The sequence below is a fragment of the Phocoena phocoena genome, chromosome 14, assembly GCF_963924675.1.
Source record: "Phocoena phocoena chromosome 14, mPhoPho1.1, whole genome shotgun sequence".
NCBI classification, from domain to species: domain Eukaryota; kingdom Metazoa; phylum Chordata; class Mammalia; order Artiodactyla; family Phocoenidae; genus Phocoena; species Phocoena phocoena.
In genome coordinates, this window is record NC_089232.1 from 19,761,923 (window position 1) to 19,781,636 (window position 19,714).

At 39.9% G+C, this 19,714-nt stretch overlaps 1 protein-coding gene across 5 annotated transcripts in view; it reads right to left on the minus strand.

The window, feature by feature from the left end:
• CTNNA2 (catenin alpha 2) overlaps positions 1 to 19,714 on the minus strand; it is a 1,049,032-nt gene that overhangs the window by 640,189 nt on the left and 389,129 nt on the right. Inside the window, exon 7 of one of the 5 annotated variants that reach the window (XM_065891308.1) lies at positions 2,159 to 2,174. The exons of the other annotated variants lie outside the window; for them this stretch is intronic. Within the exon in view, the coding sequence (XP_065747380.1) occupies positions 2,159 to 2,174 (16 nt within the window). The remainder of the gene's footprint in view (positions 1 to 2,158; positions 2,175 to 19,714) is intronic. 5 annotated transcript variants of the gene reach the window in all.

The following is a 19,714-nucleotide window of genomic DNA, read 5'->3' on the forward strand; positions in this document are numbered from 1 at the left end:
ACATGACGGCTCATTGCCTCCTCTCCTTTGTGGAGGATACTTTTGCTAAGTCGGCTTGTGGCCTGGGTCTTTATGTTTAGAGAAATCTGCATTCCTGAGGCTCTTCATTGTTAACAATGCTCTTTCTTTTAAGACTTGTTGTGTGTTGTAGTGTGTTTTTATGCTCTGTTCATGTGTACATGTGTAACACTATTCTATAAACAGAGCAGAGACCATGATGCACTGATATATTTAGTACCTCCCTCCCTCCCTAATGAAAGGCCGACCCAGCCAAGGTAAGATACTTAAATTTTAGTTTGTGAATTAGAAAAAAATTGTCACGCTGTCTTGTCATAAGTTCTTTCTCACTATCCTTCTGCCTCCCAATAACTTTTGGAACTCAGTAAGCCCTTCATCAGGAAATATGCGCCTAACCTAGACCCTAAATGTAGGACCTAGGACCCTAGGTCCTAAATGTTAATTAACTTTTCTTAACTCTGAAGAAATGCCCTAAAGTTCTCTTTCTGTCTTGAAGCTTGGAGACCCCTGAGGTGAGAGTCAATGCAAGGTCTCTAGAGATGTCAATTCATAATTGAGGCTAGTGAGCCCGTGCATGCACATTGGTTCAAGCCTTCCTATCCACCCTCCCCACACCTGCGAGGTGCTGACCAGTGAGACTATCGTGGAGGAAGAAGTGAGCTGTAAATTTAAAAGCTCATGTCAAGCTACCTGGACCAGAATTCCAGCCTAGATACTTATTATGCCTCAGTTTCCTATGTTGTAAAGTAAGAATGACAAGGGTAGTTAAAACAATACAAGGCACTTAGTAATGATCAAATGCAGCAGGAGTAATCATCGCAGCAGGAGTAGTCATAGTATCCCTCGTCATAGACCTCAAAAAGAATAACAGTGAGATAAATTGGGGAGACCATATAAGCTCTTTCCATTAATCATATTTATCTGGTCTCAGCTCAAAGCTCATTTGTTCAGAATATAAGAACAGAATACCGGTACATTTGTTTCCTATTGTGGCTGTAACAAATTACCAAAACCAAAGTGGCTTAAAACAAACGTGTGTGTATATATATATAATTATATGTATATATACATAATATATGTATTATTTTACAGTTCTAGAGGTTAGAATCTCAAAACGGGTCTCACTAGGCTAAGACCAAGGTGTCAGCAGGACAATGTTCCTTCAGGTAGTTTTAGGAAAAACCTGTTTTCTTGCCTTTTGTGCTTCTAGAAGCTTCCTGCATTCCTTGGCTCTTGGTTCCCTTCTTTCATCTTCAAAGCCAGCTCTTTGAGTCTCTGACTCTAGTTTTCTGCTTCCCTCTTCCACATTTAAAGGACCCTGGTGATTCCATTATGCCCATCCTGAAAATCCTGGATAATCTCTTGATTTTAAACTCAGTTGATTAACAACCTTAATTGCATCTGCAACCCTAATTCCCATCACCATGTAACATGATATATTCACAGGTTCCAAGTATTAGGATATGGGTACTTTTGAGGGGCCATTATTCTGCCCCTCAGAGGCAGCACTACTCCTGGGAATGAATAGGAAAAATTAAAACATATTCACAAAGAATGGAATATGGAAACTTAGAAAAAATATATCTATGTTCCAAAAGTTCTCCACGTTTGAAGTTTGTGTAGTTGTGATTTTCCCCTCATGACGAATACAAAACGGAAGGTCCTTGTGGCCTATATGTGAAGGCCCCAAGAAACTGGGGGACTGGGGGAGATTATATTCTCCTTGACATCGACGCTTCCTGGAGAAGCAACTCTTGGAGATAATCAAAGGGGTATACCAGTTGGCAACAAGGCATATGGAACAAGTAAGAAAAAACAAAAAACCACAAAGACCAGGTTGGTACCAAAGCTAGAGGCAAGGCAGACAAGTGATGCCTAAGCTTTAATTGTCAGGAGCCACTCCACCCGAGGCTCATTTCAGGAACCAATCTGAAAATCTAGGCTTTTTAGTCCATTGTTTCATTGCATTTCGAAAAAGCCACACATCACCTTCTGAACCTCACATCATCTTACATGAAGTTGCTAAAGAAATCTATATTCTTTTATTTTTTTTTCCTATTGATTTATATGGCTAATGAGACTCAAAGCTGATAGGTGAGATCAAATCTTTTCTCACCTTTCCACTTCTTCTGCCACCTACATCCAAGCCCCCACCCCTTACCAGAGCTGGTGAAATAGTTTCCTATCTATTTTTTTAAATTCCTCCCTTGTCTCAACACCGTCCGTTCTCCATGCAGAGGCCAAATGTTCTTCTAAAAATTTAAGCCAGATCACGTCATAACTTTGTTGAAAGCCTTCCGACATTTTCTCAGTGGAAGAATGAAAATGGACTCTGACCACAGTCTCATCAAGGCCCCATGTGAGCCGTCCCCATGGACCTCACCACCCTCATCTTTTACTCCACTACATTCATCATGTTTCAACCACATGGTTTTCTATCTGTTCTCTGAATACACCAAGCTCAGGACTTTTGCACTGGCTGTCTCCTCTGCTCAGAAAACCTGGTCCCCAGACTCCACGTGGCTGACCCCTGTATATCTGTCTCATACCTGATCAAAGTTCACTTCCTTAGAGTAGCATGTACTGACTACTTACTCTAAAAGATGCTCCCACCTCCACCTCTGGCACTTTCTAACTCATCATGCTTTTATTGTTTTTACATCACTTACATTTGTCTGCAATTATTTCATCTATTTGTCAGTTTACTCTTTTCTTGTCTTCACCCCGCAATCCCAACCTCCCTCCTCACAAGCACAAATTTTTAATTAAGTAGGGATCAAATCGGCCTTATTTGTGGCTGTAGGCCCAGACACCAGAGTAGTGTCAAATACATAATAGGGACTTCATAAATATTTTTGAACACATAAATTGGGGGCTGTATTTATTTTACAAGAGAATTTTTATCAATAGTGTCTTAAATAGTAAACAGATGCACTTATGACAGCCATTTCATTTACACTTTGTACCTCAGTTTCCTCTTCTATAAAATGAGAGTTGGATTAGATGACAAATGAGGCTCTTCTAAGTAATTACAGTTCCATGATGATGACTTAAATCAAAAAGATTAACGCTAATTTTTTAAAGGACAGTTACTAAGTAAAGTAGTGTCCACCTCTATAATTTAAAAAATGATTCATTCCCATCTGATTCATCCATAGGGATAGTTATCTCTTAACTCTTTATCTGCAGGTTTCTCTGTTGACCACGAATTTCTCCACAGCCAGGAGCAGAGAACCTCAGGCCAGGCAAACTGTCCAGCAGCACAAATAAATACATATTTTCCACAAGACCAGAAGGTTAGGTCAGAGCTCCACAGAACACAAAATAAAGGGAAGATTTTATTTCTCTTTGTTACCCCACTTTCTACCTATGGATACTTGCATCAATGAATCTTTGAATCAATGAACCTTTGTTTGCAAGGTTCTCTTGCAACTGAACCCACCCCATTTCACTCCCCTCTTTTCTCAGTCCAGCCACACTGACCTACCTGTTATCTGTAAAAAGACCCAGATGCTCCTCAGTCCAGGTTTTGCACATTCTGTTTTCCTTCTGATTAGAATGCTCTTTCCTGGGTTGGTCCTCATGGCTTATTCCATCATCTTCTTCAGGTCTTCACTCAATGTCACCTCCTCAGTGAGACCTTCCCTAGACAACTTGTCTAAATTGCAAACATGTTCCCGACTCACTCCCTACCTCCTTGCCTGCTCTGTTTGCTCCTGTTCATTTATCACTAAGGAATGCACTGCATATTTGCTTACTTATGTTGTGCACTGTGTCTTGGCCCCTACTTGAATGCCAGCTCCAGAAGAATGAGATTTTTGTTTGTTCCCTCCATTGTTGAGTCTCCAGTACCAAGAATGGGGACTGGCAGAGTAGTAGATCCACCAGTAGCTGTTGACAGAAGGACACATTGTTTTGTGACTTCCTGGTCCCATTACATCTAATGCCTCTCTATCCCCTCTAATATGCCTGAGAGCAGAAACTGTCACTGCTTATATTTTATTACATTATTTCAAGTTAAAATTTTTCACCAACAGAAGTAATTCCAAGAGCTTGAGAAGGCGATTTCACACTCAGCCTCACCTTGCCCACTTCCCTGGCCTCCCATCAGTTCTCACCCTGCTCCCTGAGCACCCCCCACACAGTGGGAATCCATTGGCAGCTCCCTAAAGACACCTTGTTTTCTCCCATCTCATGACTTGGCGAGAGCTGCTCCCTCTTCCGGGAATGTCTTCCCACATCTCATCAATAAAGACAGCTCCACAATCTCCTTTAAGAAACTTGCTTTGGTGGAAGGGAAAGCAGCCATCTCTTCCTCCACATGCCATGTACATTTCCCTCTGTATCCCATGTACTCTCACTCCTCCATGCCTGTCCTTAGGGAGGTGTCCTGGCCTGACACACCCTTGTGCCTTCTCTACCAGACTAACTTCTCCTCCTGCAACACAATGCAGGTGTAACCTTTCCCAAGAAGCCCTTTCTAAAACCCTATCCTGAGTGAAGCTCTCTTCTACCTGCAGATTCATACCCAAGTATTTGTCACATTTAAAAAATTTTTATTTTGAATTGTAGTATAGTTGATTTACACTGTTGTATTAGTTTCAGGTATACAGCAAAGCAATTCAGTTATACATATTCATATATCCACTCTTTTTCAGATTATTTTCCCATATAGGTTATTACAGAGTACTGAGGAGAGTTCCCTATGCTATACAGTAGGTCCTTGTTGATTATCTATTTTATACACATTAGTATGTATCTGTTAATCCCAAACTCCTAATTTATCTCTCTACCCAACCTTTCCCCTTTTGAAGTCATCATATTTTATTGAAAAGGTCTTATGTGTCCCAGACTCCTAGGAGACAGCATTATTCTCCTCTTATTCAACTTTATATTGTCTATAATGATCAATAAATGTTAATTGAGTTAAATTATATTTGTCTATGACATTAATCGACATATTATATTTTAATCATTTATAAAATGTATCCATCACACTCTAGTAGACTGTAAGACCTCTGGAAACAGAGGCTATGATTTATAATTTTGTATCTCCAAAGACTGACACAGAGTAGGAGGTCAACACATATTTCTGAGGGAGCAGATTGCAGATCCTGGATTTCTTGGTACAGGAATTTGCACAAAAGTGTTGCCATAACCATCCAGAGTCACTGTGTAACTGATCAACGGATCATATGATATTAGGAAGTATTTTATCTGCCAAAAAAAAATACCCACAAAGTCTGAAGCAATTTGGAAATATAGGAAGAGAGAAAGAGAAAGAGAGACAGAGAGAACACTCCCAAGCACTCTGTATTGCAGTCCTCATTATGGCATAGCTTAGAAAATGACCTTCTAGAGGGCAGCATCTCATTGGACATTGTGCCTGTGGCATGGAACTAAAGAGGAATGAATTTTGGTATTACCACCTGGGAGAAGTTTGGTTTGGTGGCTCACAGAACAGAAAGGGACAGTCTACTGTCAGAAGCCCTGAAAGAAACAAGACTCTGGATTCACAGTTGAAGGAAGTGATCGCCTGCCCCTCAGCCAGCAGAAAATTTAATTAAGAAGTAATTATATAAATAATAGGCACAGATACACAAACTTTATAGACTGGAACTCACAGGACATTTTGGGTAGTTATTAAATTTATTAACTCTGGTAACAACCATGAACAATTTCCTAAGTAATTAACCAGTACTCACTTTAAATATTAGAAATAGTAATATTTTATCATAAAAACAAGAAAAAAAAGAAATGACAGGAGATGCAAAATGTTGAACCATATTAAATTTGTGAGTTTATTAATACACTGATTCTAATTTTTTTTTTTTCTAAGTCATGGACCCTACTGAGGATCCAATGGAAGTTTTGAAAAATTTCTACCCAAAAGATGCCCACGATACTACCTTTTCTGTAATTGAGTGATTTGGATTATGGACAAACCCTGTCATTGCCTCTGGCACCTACCAATGAATAGGATCTAGTGGTTATTGGGTCATTAGCAAGATTCCAGAATTGTCTTTCGATTTTAGGGGGGCCATGGACTTCTTTAAAGCCCCAGTAATCCCAGATCTAGAAGATATCTCTCTAAAACATTTAAGACTTTGTTAGTAGAATAAAAACCAAAATTGTTTAAAAAGCCTGCAAATAAAGTATTATCTGGACTTTGTCTGCCTCTTTCACCACCTGATGAGACATTTCCTCCTTATTGTCACACTATACTACTCTTTCATTTCCTAGAAAGCAGCATCTCACGTCGTCTTTTTACCAAGATTTCTTCCTTCCTCTCCCTTACCCATTTCCATTCAACTAGTTAATTCTTATTTGTCGTTTAGGTCTCAGATCAAATCCTCCCTTATCCCAGCCTGCACTTGAATTATCTCCCTTAAATTTCCTTATTAGCATTGTGTATTTATATGTGAGTTATTAGAGTGACGGCTGCTTCTGAACTTAACTTTAAGCTCCATGAGGAAGGGATCATGTCTCTCTTACTCAGTCTTGTATCTCCAGAACCTAGATCCATGCCAGCCACACAGCAGAAGCTCAATTAAGTAAATACTGAATAAATGAATGAACACCTACACAGCAGCAGTAGGGCCACACAAACCCGCATGATTGTCAGTGACCAGAGATTCTAACACTGTAGTGGTAGGTTTCTTTACACTTACACTTTGAAATTTCACATTATATTGAACTGGCTACTTTTAACTTCACAAGATAAAGAATAGAGGAGGCGGATATGGAAGGACAGAACTACAAACATTAGTCTTCTGGGAATAAAGGTAAGGAATATTTTGTTGGCCATTGCAAACCAGATAGTACTGCCTTCCAATTTTAACAAATAATGTATTATTTTAATGTAAGGTGAACAGTTTTTGTGGATGTATGGCACAGATTGAATAATTCAGTTATTTAGACCACGTGATCATAGACAGTCATTTCCACTGGCAGCTACTGAAGTGTGGAATATGGTGGTCTTTCAGGAAGGAGTTTAGTATCACTCCAAATCTTAACCCATCCCTACGTACACCACTTACTATCTTACCAGGCATCAGCAAATAATTGATCAAATGACTTCAGTCCCAACATAAGAACTCTTGTATTATGTCTACTTGTTCTTAGATAAGTATAGGGGCTTGCTCATTTCCACACTTTTGACCAAAGGGAAGTGGATTTTTAGTGAGTGCTGTAAGGATTTTCTTAGGTATCACAGGGGAGGTTGCCTCTCTTTGGTTGGTCCACAGGATACCATGGCAAATAGCAAACAGAAAGAGAATTCATAGACTAATGTAAGTGCTGTATTCACACTTTCCAAACTCCTTTTCCTCTTATTTTTTTTTTAAGAAGGTTGATGGTCCATACAGCAAAGCAGAACATGCCAAATTCAGAATGGAAATGGACAAGTTGAGATGAAGTAATAGAAACACAAACTTTCAATTTAAAAATTGATTATTTTTATTCTAATACCTGAAAAGGGGTTCCCTGAATGGTAGAAAAGAATAGTTTAGAGTCCATCACTGATTTGACTATTCAGTCGAATGGTGAATATCACTTTACTGTCAATTAATTACTTAAGAATAATATGGACAATCATTTAATAATCAATCTCCTATGAGCTTGGTGATCAGATTCTGTCCTTCACATCTGATCATTTCTCAGTGAACTGAAAAAAAAAATCACATTGGGACCTGCAAACTGAAAACTCTATATTCTATACTACTGCCAATGGGCACGTTTTCTTTTGAGACCACATGCTGTGAATGTTGCTGACCTGTAACATTCTGGGAGACATAAGTCCGCCAGACACCTCCCCATGTCACGACATGCCCTTGTGCACAATAGGACTTTGATTGGCATAGCAAGAGAAATCTCCAGAACAATTCCACTCCAGTGTCCGCATTCACTTTCCCATGGCCTTTTGCAAATCACGTAACATTTCTGCCTGATATGTTTGGTTTGTACAATATCACAAATGAAAATATCATATTTGCAGAGTGTTGCATAAGCTCTCATTTCATTGTTATTTTAATTACTGTGTTCTCTAGCTTGAGCTCCTTACATAATGGTGCACCTGGCTAATTTCTAGCAGGGAGAGCAGTGTCTCCATCTTTTTTAACTTGCTTTTGTAATAGTGCATGACCCATACCCGGATGATCTGCTTGTAACAACTACATTTTCAGGAAACTGTGAGGGCCTTAGAGGATAACAAGGTGAAGAATGACAGGGTATTAAATGTCTGATCCTGCAGAGACTATAGTTAGTCTATGAAATGTCCTGTGTTTGGACGCAATTAGACAGTATCACTTAGATCATAACACGGAAGAGAGAACAGAAGTGAAGAGCAGCCTTTGATTCAGCAGGGTTTACTCAGGATGTGGTCCCCCACTGTGTGGATGACGCGGACACTACTTTAGGAATCTCTGAGCTGGTTCTAAGGGGCAAGAGATGCCCAATTGTCATCAGCATGATGGCTGACAAAGACTGAGATCAGTCAGCCTCAAACAAAAATAGATGTCCTGTCAAGGAAATAAGAACTTCCTTAGGGTAGAAGAGATTTTCTAGAGAGAAAACAAATCTCATTTTGGCTTGAATAATCCAAGTAGACAGGTTGGTTTCAGTGAACCGATGTGCTAGGTGATCCTCAGTTTGACGTTAGCAAACGATACATGCTTTCATGGTGTCTGAATAGGTTAGAGAAAGACTGAGGTTTTGGCTTGTTGTTTGCTTTCATTCTAGGTTAAGCAACTACAATTCTTCTCAATAAACAGATACTCGGTATTGTGAGTTCTTCATCAACCATTGCTATTTTCTTGGTTTCTACCATACCTCAATTTAACTTATTCAAGTCACCCAGGATTAAACAAAGACCTACTTTTTTTTTCTTTTAAATTGAAGTATGGTTGATTTACAATGTCGTGTTAGGTTCAGGTGTACAACAAAGTGATTCAGATATATATACTTTTTCAGATTCTTTTTCCTTATAGGTTATTACAAACTATTGAGTAGAGTTTGTGTGCTACACAAGAGGTCCTTGTTGGTTATCTATTTTACACATAGTAGGGTGTATATGTTAATCCCAACCTCTTAATTTATCCCTCTTGCCCCCCCCTTTTCCCCTTTGATAACCATAAGTTTGTTTTCTACATCTGTGGATCTATTCCTGTTTTATAAATAAGTTCGTTTGTACCATTGTTTTTAGATTCCACATATAAGCAATATCATATGATATTTGAATGCTACATATCTTTAGATATAGGCAGAAGTGTGCTGGTAAACTGGATCTCAAAAAAGAAAAGAAAGGAACAAACAAACAAAAAGAGAAAGCCATGATCAGTACTGTTTGCTGATTTCTGTGGTACAGATATTCCCACCATGGCTAATTTCATCTCACTGAATTAAGAGTGGGGAAGAGATGCTCAAAATCAACTGTCTTGAGCTAACGGGAGCCTGCTCTTAGAGCAAGAAAAATAACTGCGACAGCAAGAAAAACAAACTAATATTTACACAGTCCTTTCCAGCTCACAAAGTGCTTTTCTCACACAAGTGCTTGTCCAGTTCTCACAGCTTCCTGAGACAGGCAATATCCTTGAAACTTAAGTTCAAAGAGTTTAAGTGGTTATATCCACTATACATAGTAGATAACAGATCTAGGACACATGCTTTATTTTCTGAAATCAAATTCCATGCCATTCCAAAGTACTTTCAAATTTCATGCCCTTAAAGTTACAAATTAATTAGTAAAATAGTTCTACTTTTCTACAATAAACAATTGCTTACATTTTATAATAATTTACAGTTTTCAAAACATTTTTGCATCTATTATTTTAACCGAATGTCACAAAAACATGGTGAGGTAGGCAAAGGCAGAGATCATAGCATACATTTTTCAGATCCAAATTCTGAGGTTCAAATAAGTTAAGTGAGGGACTTCCCTGGTGGCACAGTGGTTAAGAATCTGCCTGCCAATGCAGCGGACATGGGTTTGAGCCCTGGTCAGGGAAGCTCCCACATGCCATAGAGCACCTAAGCCCATGAGCCACAACTACTGAGCCCATGAGCCATAGCTACTGAAGCCCGCATGCCTAGAGCCCTTGCTCTGCAAAGAGAGAAGCCACCGTTCACCGCAACTAGAGAAAGCCCGCACATGACAACGAAGACCCAATGCAGCCAAAAATAAAATAAATTAATTAATTGTTTTAAAAAGTTAAGTGATTTGTGGAAGACCTCATAGTCAGAAGCACTATTTCACCATGTAATGAATAGATGAAATGAGTTCCTAGCCTATAGTTACAGGAAGGAATAAAAAGTTAAAACAGAACTTATAAGGAACATTACTGTTGGGGCCCAGTGGAAGGGCAGTGTCTGGGATGAAAGTGAACAGAAACAGGAGGTCCCAGGCCCTCTGAGACAGGGCTACCATCTTGCTTTCATCTATACCTGCACATTAGAACCACCTCGGAAGATTTAAAATTTTCAATCCCTGGGCCACACCCAAGACCAATTAAATAAGAATGTCTGGGATGGGATACAGATTATCAATATTCTTTAAAGCTTCCCCACTTGATTTACAGAGGTAAGTTAACATATACAGAGAGAACAATCAATTTATTCTTTTACTTATTTATCACATTCACACACCCCTCCATCCCTCCATTTATACAACAAATATTGGTGCACACCTATTAGCACCTGTGAGTGCCAGGCACTATTTTAGATGCTGAGGCTGCAAAACGGACAGAGACAGGATTTCACTCCCTCACTGTCCACTCCCATGGTGCCTACATTCTAGAAAAGAGTTTACCCACTAGGAAAGCTGGGGGTTGGGAGGAGAGTGTAACAAGATAGAAACTCAAGAAACTTAAGCAGTAAGACCTTGGTCCTCTCCTGGTTGGCCCATGGACTTGTAGATTTTTAGAGGAAGTCACCTTTTTTAGGATCAGGGATCCTTTTTCTTATAATGATATTTCACTCTGCATATCAAATTAAGTGACAGGCTTTAGTAGTTTGGGTAATAATCATACAGGTGCCTTAATGTATGCACAGAAAGCCTCCTAAATTGTTTTGTGTAAATCGTTTTTAAGGTAACACTGAATACTACTTTCCTATTAACTCAGATTATCATTTATCTTCATTACAAGTGAACTTTAATTAGAAGTGGCTCCTAACAAATTTAGCTACAAAAGTCTCACTGGGCCCTCTATTAAGCACAAATCAATAAAAAATAAATGAACCAAAAGACAAAAAAATTCCTAGTAAATGCATAAGAGGAGTTATTTTTTCAAGTTAATTTCTACCAAGAGACAGAGAGTTCTTAATTCCTTGATCCCCTAGTTCGACCACATGAAAAGCTGTGCTTGTAAATATAATAAATCTATATTTATTCCCATTGGTCAGGAAGCAAACTCTCTTTGTAGGACTGATTTGCTCACATGGTTAACACTATTCTCTTAAAGTGCCATTAATTAAATTGATGACCACACACCACATGGAGGATAGTGGCCTTGTTCCCTGACACTTGGCCCTGCTTTCTTCCACTTTCTCTCTGACTCACTTGGCATGCAAAAAATATTCCCTCTCTCTACAATCAAGGGACTCAGGACATGCCCCCACCTCACCTCTGAGCAGCCCAGCACTCCACAATGACTCAACAGATAGCACTGTCACTCTGACTTCACAATCCTTCTCTCTGACTAGACTCTATAGGATAATGAGAGAACCTTGCCATCTCTAAGCCAAGGCCAGTTCATAGTACTTAATCGTTGCCCCCAAAGGGTCAATGAATAAATTAATGATTTATTTAACATTTAATGCAAATGATGCTCTTCTACAATGCAGAACATTTCCAAGATCACAAAATGCTCACTTGTTCCTTCTTAACCAACAGAACCTCTTTTTATTAAAAAAAAAAAAAAAAAAAAAAAAGCAGGGGAGAGAGGTAAGGAATTCCCAATGTGGTTGCTTATTCTGGAGACTTCTAAATGCTAAAATGACTCTGAATTGCTGAGGGGTGCCATCTTTTCTCAAGTGGAGGGCATCCTTTGAAGCAAATATGGATTCTGCAGACACTGATCATCAAATATGTAGTTTAGTCCTTCCCTTTGTCGCTCTCTTTATCCTTGCATTTATTTCCCTTTTGGTCATCTGATGCCATTAGAAAGTGGGTATGAAAATTAAATGGAACTCAAACTGAATACATATTTCCACTCAGCCAAGGAAGCAATTTGGTTGGCAAAGTAGAAAAGCCTAACAATCTTCAATCCTGCAGTACTTGAGTGTTTATAAAAATTATCATCTTTGCTTTACAGATAAGAACAGAGGGTTATTTTTCCAATATCATGCAGCCAGTGAAGGGGAAAGCTAGTAAGCAAATCCAAGTCTCCCAATTCCACATCTTTTCTCCTTTGAACCACACCACATTCTGAGAGTTCCACCGAGGTACTCTTTCCTCCCCCACCCCTTCCCTCAACGAGGGATAATGGAGAAACAGCTATGATGTGAGACAGTGGGTGCTCCTCACAGAGAGCGCTTCAGGGTGACAGCTTTCATGGTGTCGAGATCAGCCACCTGATGACTCTCTCTTGATGTAATGGCTGTGAATGAGCACTGCTTATTGTCCTATCTATTACTGAGAGTAATTAAAGCCAAAGCTCTTTCCCTTTCAGTTAGAACATTGGGCTGGTTTAATTTCCAATGCAAAGAGAATAGGTCCACAAGCAGACCAAAAAAAGGATGTTATGTGATTTCAGGGCAGCACCAAATACGCTTTATTCAAAATAAATATGGAAGGTAATGCAGGCATTAAAAAGAGGTGAGAATGAGAAAATGAATCCATTATTTGTTATAAACTGGCCAGAAAACATGTTGTTACTATCTATCCATTACACACCACTTATAAAAATTAAATACACAACCCAGATGGTGGGATAGTTGATTGATTTCTTGAATAATTTTTGTCCAGATTGGTTGAGGATAGTACAAAAGTCCTTCCTAGAAATACTTGGATGACCCCACACTATGGAGTCTGTAGATTCCTCCTGTAGTTAACTGCAGCCCTATCTCAGATTCTCAGCATGAAGAGTATGTCCATATTTGCTGAACATTTTAATGTCAGTATAAGATCATTCCAAAGCTGTTGTCTTCTTCAGTGCACCTATTTGCAGAAGAAAGGGCCCTCTGAAGTCAGATGGAGTCTGCAAATTCTTCTCTTTTTCATCACAGTTAACCAGTACTTATGAGAGATGGGGGGGAGAGAAGGAGTGGGAGAAGGAAAGAGCGAAAGAGAACGAGAGAGACTGGCCTTGTGTCTTTCTATTGTTTAAATTGGAAAGAACATGCAGGGCAGTCTGGGCGTCATTAAGGTAAGCTGGCTGGCTGACTGGCATGTAGTCTTGTAAGGTGACTTACAGCTTGGTGCATTCACTATGGTTCAAAGTCTTTGGTGAGGATCAAGTGATATATAATAATATAAGACAGCACTTTGAAAAACATAAAAAAGTTATATAAGCATAAGGCTTTATTATAGGAAATATATGTCTCAAGAGATGAGGAAAGCTTTAAAAAACAGGAGATCACAGAGTAAAATACTTTTTATGAGCGCCCTTCCCTTTCCTCATTCACATCGCCCCTCCAGAACCATGCCCTTTGTCAACCCAGAAAGAAAGACATCTGCCTTGGTCTCTTCCTCCTGCAGCCTCTCCTTATACTTCGTTTATTATTCCAGTATAGGAACTATTATAGAAATGATCACTAAAATAATTAATTACTAATAAAAAGTAATGAGTATGTTGATTTACTGAAAGTCCCTAATCAGTGAGAAATGAACTGTATTTAAAAAAAATAACAATGGTATATGGTGATTTTGCAGATATATAGCCTGATAAATACTGCTCTCTTCTGTGATAAACGCTTCTAGACTTGAGCTCTAGCCATACATCTCAAATCCTAATTGGTTTTTAAGCACATCACTTCTCCTGACTGAGCTTCATGTATCTCTTTTGGAAACAAAGAAATTTTACTGGACAAGCACCTGGAAACCCTCCCAAGAGGTAAGCTATGAGCTACGATCAGATGACACTTTAGGTAGAACCAGCAAAGATAATTCATTTCTAGAGGCAAAACTTTCCAAGTTCTAGTCGCTCTTGGCTTTGATTTTGATAGGCAAAATGGGACACTGGATGGCAGTGTCTGGACAACAGCTTGTGAATATATGGGAGAAAATGTTTGACCCATCACCCTCATATTCCACTTAGGGAGGGCCTACTTTGGCTTGGTGGAATGCCTGGACAAGTTGCATGGGGTGGAGTAGGAGAACACAGCAGCAGGGATATTCCAAGAGCCAAGGCAATCAAAACTGCTCTGCAGGCAGCACAGTGAAGGCTTGGGGTTTACATTTGAAGAGTTGAGGAAGAAATATGGAGAAAGGAGGTTAATGTAAGTTTAGGGCTGTGTTGGAGAATTAACCAATGGGCACCTGCTAGTTCAGGGATGGCTTAAAAAGACATTACAAATTGGGAATGGGGCTTCCCTGGTGGCGAAGTGGTTGGGAGTCCGCCTGCCGATGCAGGGGACGCGGATTCGTGCCCCGGTCCGGGAGGATCCCACATGCCGTGGAGTAGCTGGGCCCGTAAGCCATGGCTGCTGGGCCTGCACGTCTGGAGCCTGTGCTCCGCAATGGGAGAGGCCGCAGCAGTGAGAGGCCCCTGTACCGCAAAAAAAAAAAAAAAAAAAAATCGGGAATGCTTAATGTTCAATCAGAAGGTATCTGCATTTTTGCAATATAACTTCCTGTTTTCTCCTTCTCTAAATCTTCAGTAAAGAGTGCTATACTCATGCGTTGACTAAGTTTGGTTGTTAGTGCTTTTGATTGTTTTTTTATGGAAATCATGAAATGGGTTAAAATTCAAATCTGGATCTAAATGTGCAGGCAGAGATAACCTTGAGAATGTAAACTACCAGGTAATTAGAAGATCTCTTTGAGAATGTTTTAGACTTCAAGGAGCATGAAACAGGAAGACACCCAATCCCATAAGGCCAAGAAATCTCCAGTGATTATTTATTTTATCTACTTTCATGAGTAGCAGGTAAAGAAAGAGTGTTTGAAATTTATGAAAAATTTGTGAGACTTCTGCATCATAAGCTAGGACATGAATCAGCAAACTATAATCTGTGGGCCAAATTTGGCCTGCCATCTGATTTTTCAAATAAAGTTTTATTGGAACACAGCTATGCTCATTCATTTACAGATCTACAGCTGTTGTCATGATATGATAGCAGTATCAGAGACCATATGGTCCACAATGCTGAAAATGTTTACTATCTAGCCCTTTACCAAAAATGCCTGTTGATCCCAGGGATAGGAAGCTATTTTGGTGAGTAAATGCCTTTGACAGCCTGACTCAGTCTCGGAGCCCCCTTCTTCCAAGAGGCAACAAGACCCTGCTCAATAAGACTGGCCTCAAGAATTGGCAGAGTATTTCTCCATCTGCCCCAAATGAATCATTGTCTTGACAAAAGGCATTCCAAATAAGAACACATACGGCAATGAGAGGAGCTTTTGAATAGAAAACTCTAATTGCTGGGTTTCCTCCCATCATTCAAACATGGAACTTCTGCATGAAGCAGGTAAAGATAATGCTAACCACATCTTCAGATACTTTAAAATGAAAGCAATGAATGTTTTCTAAAACAAATATTTTTAGCACCTAACACAGAGACTGGAACATAACAGGTAAATCAATATTTGTTGAAGGCATATATGGGGAAAAAATGAAGAATGCTGAAGAAGTGCACTGCTTACATGGAGATAGATAGTGAAGATGTGCACTGGATGGAAACCAATCAGTTAAAACAAAACAATAGAACATCAGAACAGGAGGACCGTAGAAATTGTTTAACGTCGTTTTGAATATGGGAAACAGGCCTGGGAAGGTGTGGTGATCGCCCCAAGTCACCTACCTAGTCTCTGGCTGACCTAGGACTAGGATCCTGGTGTTCTGTTATATAGTTGGTTCTCTTTCCACTACACTAGTAGTTTCCAGCTGCTTTCAGAGCAACCCTCATACTCTGAAGTGGTGGCTTGGGCATGGATGATGAAGGCGGTACAGGCAGCCAGAAAGAGGCCAAGCATTTGAGAAACTAAGCCCCCAACTTCAACACAAGCAGCTCTATTATCTGTTATGTATTTGTATGTTGTGGGTTCTGCCCAAGATTTTGTTTGTAAAAGGATCACACAGCAAAAAAAGTTTTGAAACTATATTAACGTACCATGCTGTCCTTGGTTGAAAACACGTATCTGATTTTCTTAGTATTAGCCATGATATGAAGTTTTCTGTAATGCATTAAGTTTAGTAAGGGTTCTAGGTGTTTAAAATGAGCACAGATCCTTTCCTCTTGTGGGGTATAGAAATGAGTCTGCAGAAGGTATATTTCTTCTGTTTGGGATGGGGAGATTCTCCTTGTGAAAGGAGGTAAATTCCATGCTCTTGATTCAGCGATCTGATTTGTAGCAAGAATGATGGTATTAACATTCCACTTAAGCCTTTACCCGTATAAAGCCATTGATTCTGTACTTGAAAATCTATACATGGAGAGCTGTAATTTTAGAGATTTTGATGCTCTTCAATTTCTGCATGAATTTAGGGTAAGAGCAAAGATTCTTGAAACAGTTGCAAAATTTATTCCTGCAACCAAGAGGACATGATCAAAACAAAGTGGGAAGAATTTTCTTTATAAGACTGCTTTATAAGACCATCTTGACCATGCAACACCATTTTGAAACCTTTGGGAATTCTTGCATTTTTAAAACTCACCTAATGCAGTTGGCCTCCAGGCTAGTTAATGAGGGTAGCTGAGGAGTAACCTTGAGTTCCATCTCATTTTCCTAAGAGGTGTCCTGGGAAGTGCAAGTCAGATGAAAATCAGAAAACCCCATGGCTTTCTGAGGGAATGTGTAAGAAGGGTGAGAAGAATTTCATTACCTGCGTACACAAATCCCCACAGATAGAAGAGAAGAGTACGTAGGAAAATACTATTTCTCAACGTTTGTCAGACCCTGTGCAAAGCACATATTACTTACATGATCACGCAATTCTAACAAAGGTGACTGGAGGTAGGAGGCAGCAGTTTTTTTTTAATCTTTATTTGAAATATAGTTAATTTACAATGTTGTGTTAGTTTCAGGTGTATAGCAAAGTGATTCAGATATATATATATATATATATATATATATATATATACACATATATCTATTCTTTTTCACATTCTTTTCCTTTCTAGGTTATTATAAAATATTGAGTATAATTCCCTGTGCTATACAGTAGGTCTTTGTTGGTTATCTTTTATATATTTAGTAGTGTGTATCTGTTAATCCCAAACTCCTAATTTATCACCCCCCGCTCCCTTTAGGAGGCAGTTTTTACAGATGAATTAGTCTACCTTGATGAGTCTAAGTAATTCACTCTTACACTCATACAACTTTTAAAGTAACAAAGCCAGCATTTGAATCAAGGATCGTCTGTTTCCAAAATCTGTTCTCTATAATATCTCTTTTATAAAGCACTTCCAACTACCCGATGCAGAGATCATGACTTAAGATGTTAAACTGCAAATAACCTGCTTAGATGAGAATGTATCTCCTCTCTCGCATGTACACCTGCACGCGCACGTGTGCACGCACGCACGCACACACACACACACACACACAAAATCAGCTGTGTAGAGCCCAGATCCTCGTTGGCTACAGTATCTTCAAAATCATTTCAGATGAATGATACCTATAATCAGGCAGAATCACCTCACATAATAAACATGCACTTATTTTCTAATTTTTTTCATTTATAACCTGTGTGTGTGTGTGCACACGCCTGTGTGTGTTAGGAGTATTGCTCAGCGCGAACACACAAGACAACTGCATTTCACAGTTGAGTCTTCAGGCAGCAATATTTTAGCAGAATGAACATCAAATCTTCCCAATGACTTGCGAGCTGTGAAAGACACTGCAGCTAACTCCAACTGTAAAAAATATATTGGCTTCAGAAGAGGAATGGCATTTGGAAGGCTATGCTTTAAAATGATGTTGGGGGAGAGCAAAATTGAAGGCTGCAGTTCTCAGAGTGAAATCATCACTTTGAGGGGCCAGGTGCAGAGCTGGAGGTGTGAGGAGAAGATCAAGGTCTCCTCTTCTGTTCATCAGATTTGCAGCAGATCCTGCAGGGAGATGCAGCTGCAAGTGGGCCTTGGCCACATCCTGGGTCAAGACTGTGATCATGTGATTTTCCTGCCACCTTCTTCCTTCAGCTGTCTAAGATCTAGCACTGTGCAAGGTGGAAGAAGACGTCTTCCAGACCAACCAAGACATCTCCCTCCTGAGCCACAACTGGTAGATGCACCTTCTGCTTTGATTTTGTTTGAATTAGCTCCCCCTGTCATTTTAGCGTCTCTGAAAGTTTGGGATATTTTCTGCTAGATCCTCCACACTAACACCTGGTTCTGCAAAAAGTAGGTGGTCCATCATTGTTTGCTAAATACAGGACTGATTAAAATATCTACAGAGGCAAGTTACTGAGAGGTGATTTTGTAACAGCCCCAGTGAGGGTGATACCACTGGTTCCATTTTACAGGTGGTGAAGCTGAGTCTGAAAGTGGGTAAGTGATGTGTCCGGAGACACTGGGGCTGGAACTCACGCCCAGGCAGTCTGACAGCAGGCCCTGCAGCCAACCTCAGAGGGAAACAATCCAACAGCTCCAGTGTCCTTTCCAGGAATCTGGGTCCACAGTCTCCTCCGCTCCTCCTACACATAACTACTCACAGGAGGGTTAAGAAGAAAAAGAGAAGCTGATGTGCAAGGGATGAAAAAAAAATTGGAGAACTGCTTCAGTAGCCATCTACCAACACTGCCACCCCTCCTTTTAATTAGCAGTGAGTGCCTAGGGAGGAGGTTAGCTTTCCAAAGAGCTGGTTCACGAAAAAGCTAGGGAAACTCATTACTCCACACCACAGCGGTCCAGCTCTCCCTCCCCAACCCTCCTTAAAAGCACAGTGGGGTGACTGCAGGAGAGATAAGGAAACATAAATAACAACTGTGCTTTCTAAATGGCCCGGTCTGCACCATGCTTCTCCTTCCAGAGAGGTGTCTGTAAATGCACAGAAGCCTCCTTTCCAGACCATGCAGTCAAACCAAGGCAGTTTCCATCTGTTCCCGGTACACCAAGAAGCAAAGCAGGAACCTGACACAAAGCTGTGGATCTGGGTCGTAGAGCCCCACTGTAGTAAGAGTCTCTTAGAGTTCTATAGAATATTACAGCTCATAAAGCCTTTTCAAGTGAATGCTCTCATTCCTCTTTTGAGCCTTGTAGGATAGTGAAGTGGGTGTGATGCTCTTTAACCCAGGGTAAGAACTCAAGACTAAAAAACATTTCAAAAGTCCCCCATCCTACAAGAGACTTGAACCCCTGCTTTGACTGTAAGCAGGGTGGTCCTTGCACCATCTTCACCTTTTTCAACACTGGTGGGAAGGGCTGGTGCACTGGCTCTTCTAGGACTCTGTGAGTGAACCCCTCCCCCTCTCCTGATAGGAAATAATATGGACTCTCTTTTCTAATAAAAACCACGAAAGAAAGATGATATAGACCCAAAGATATTTACTAGAAAGAGAAGACTGCTCTATTTCAAAGAGCTGTCAAGAGCATCTTCATA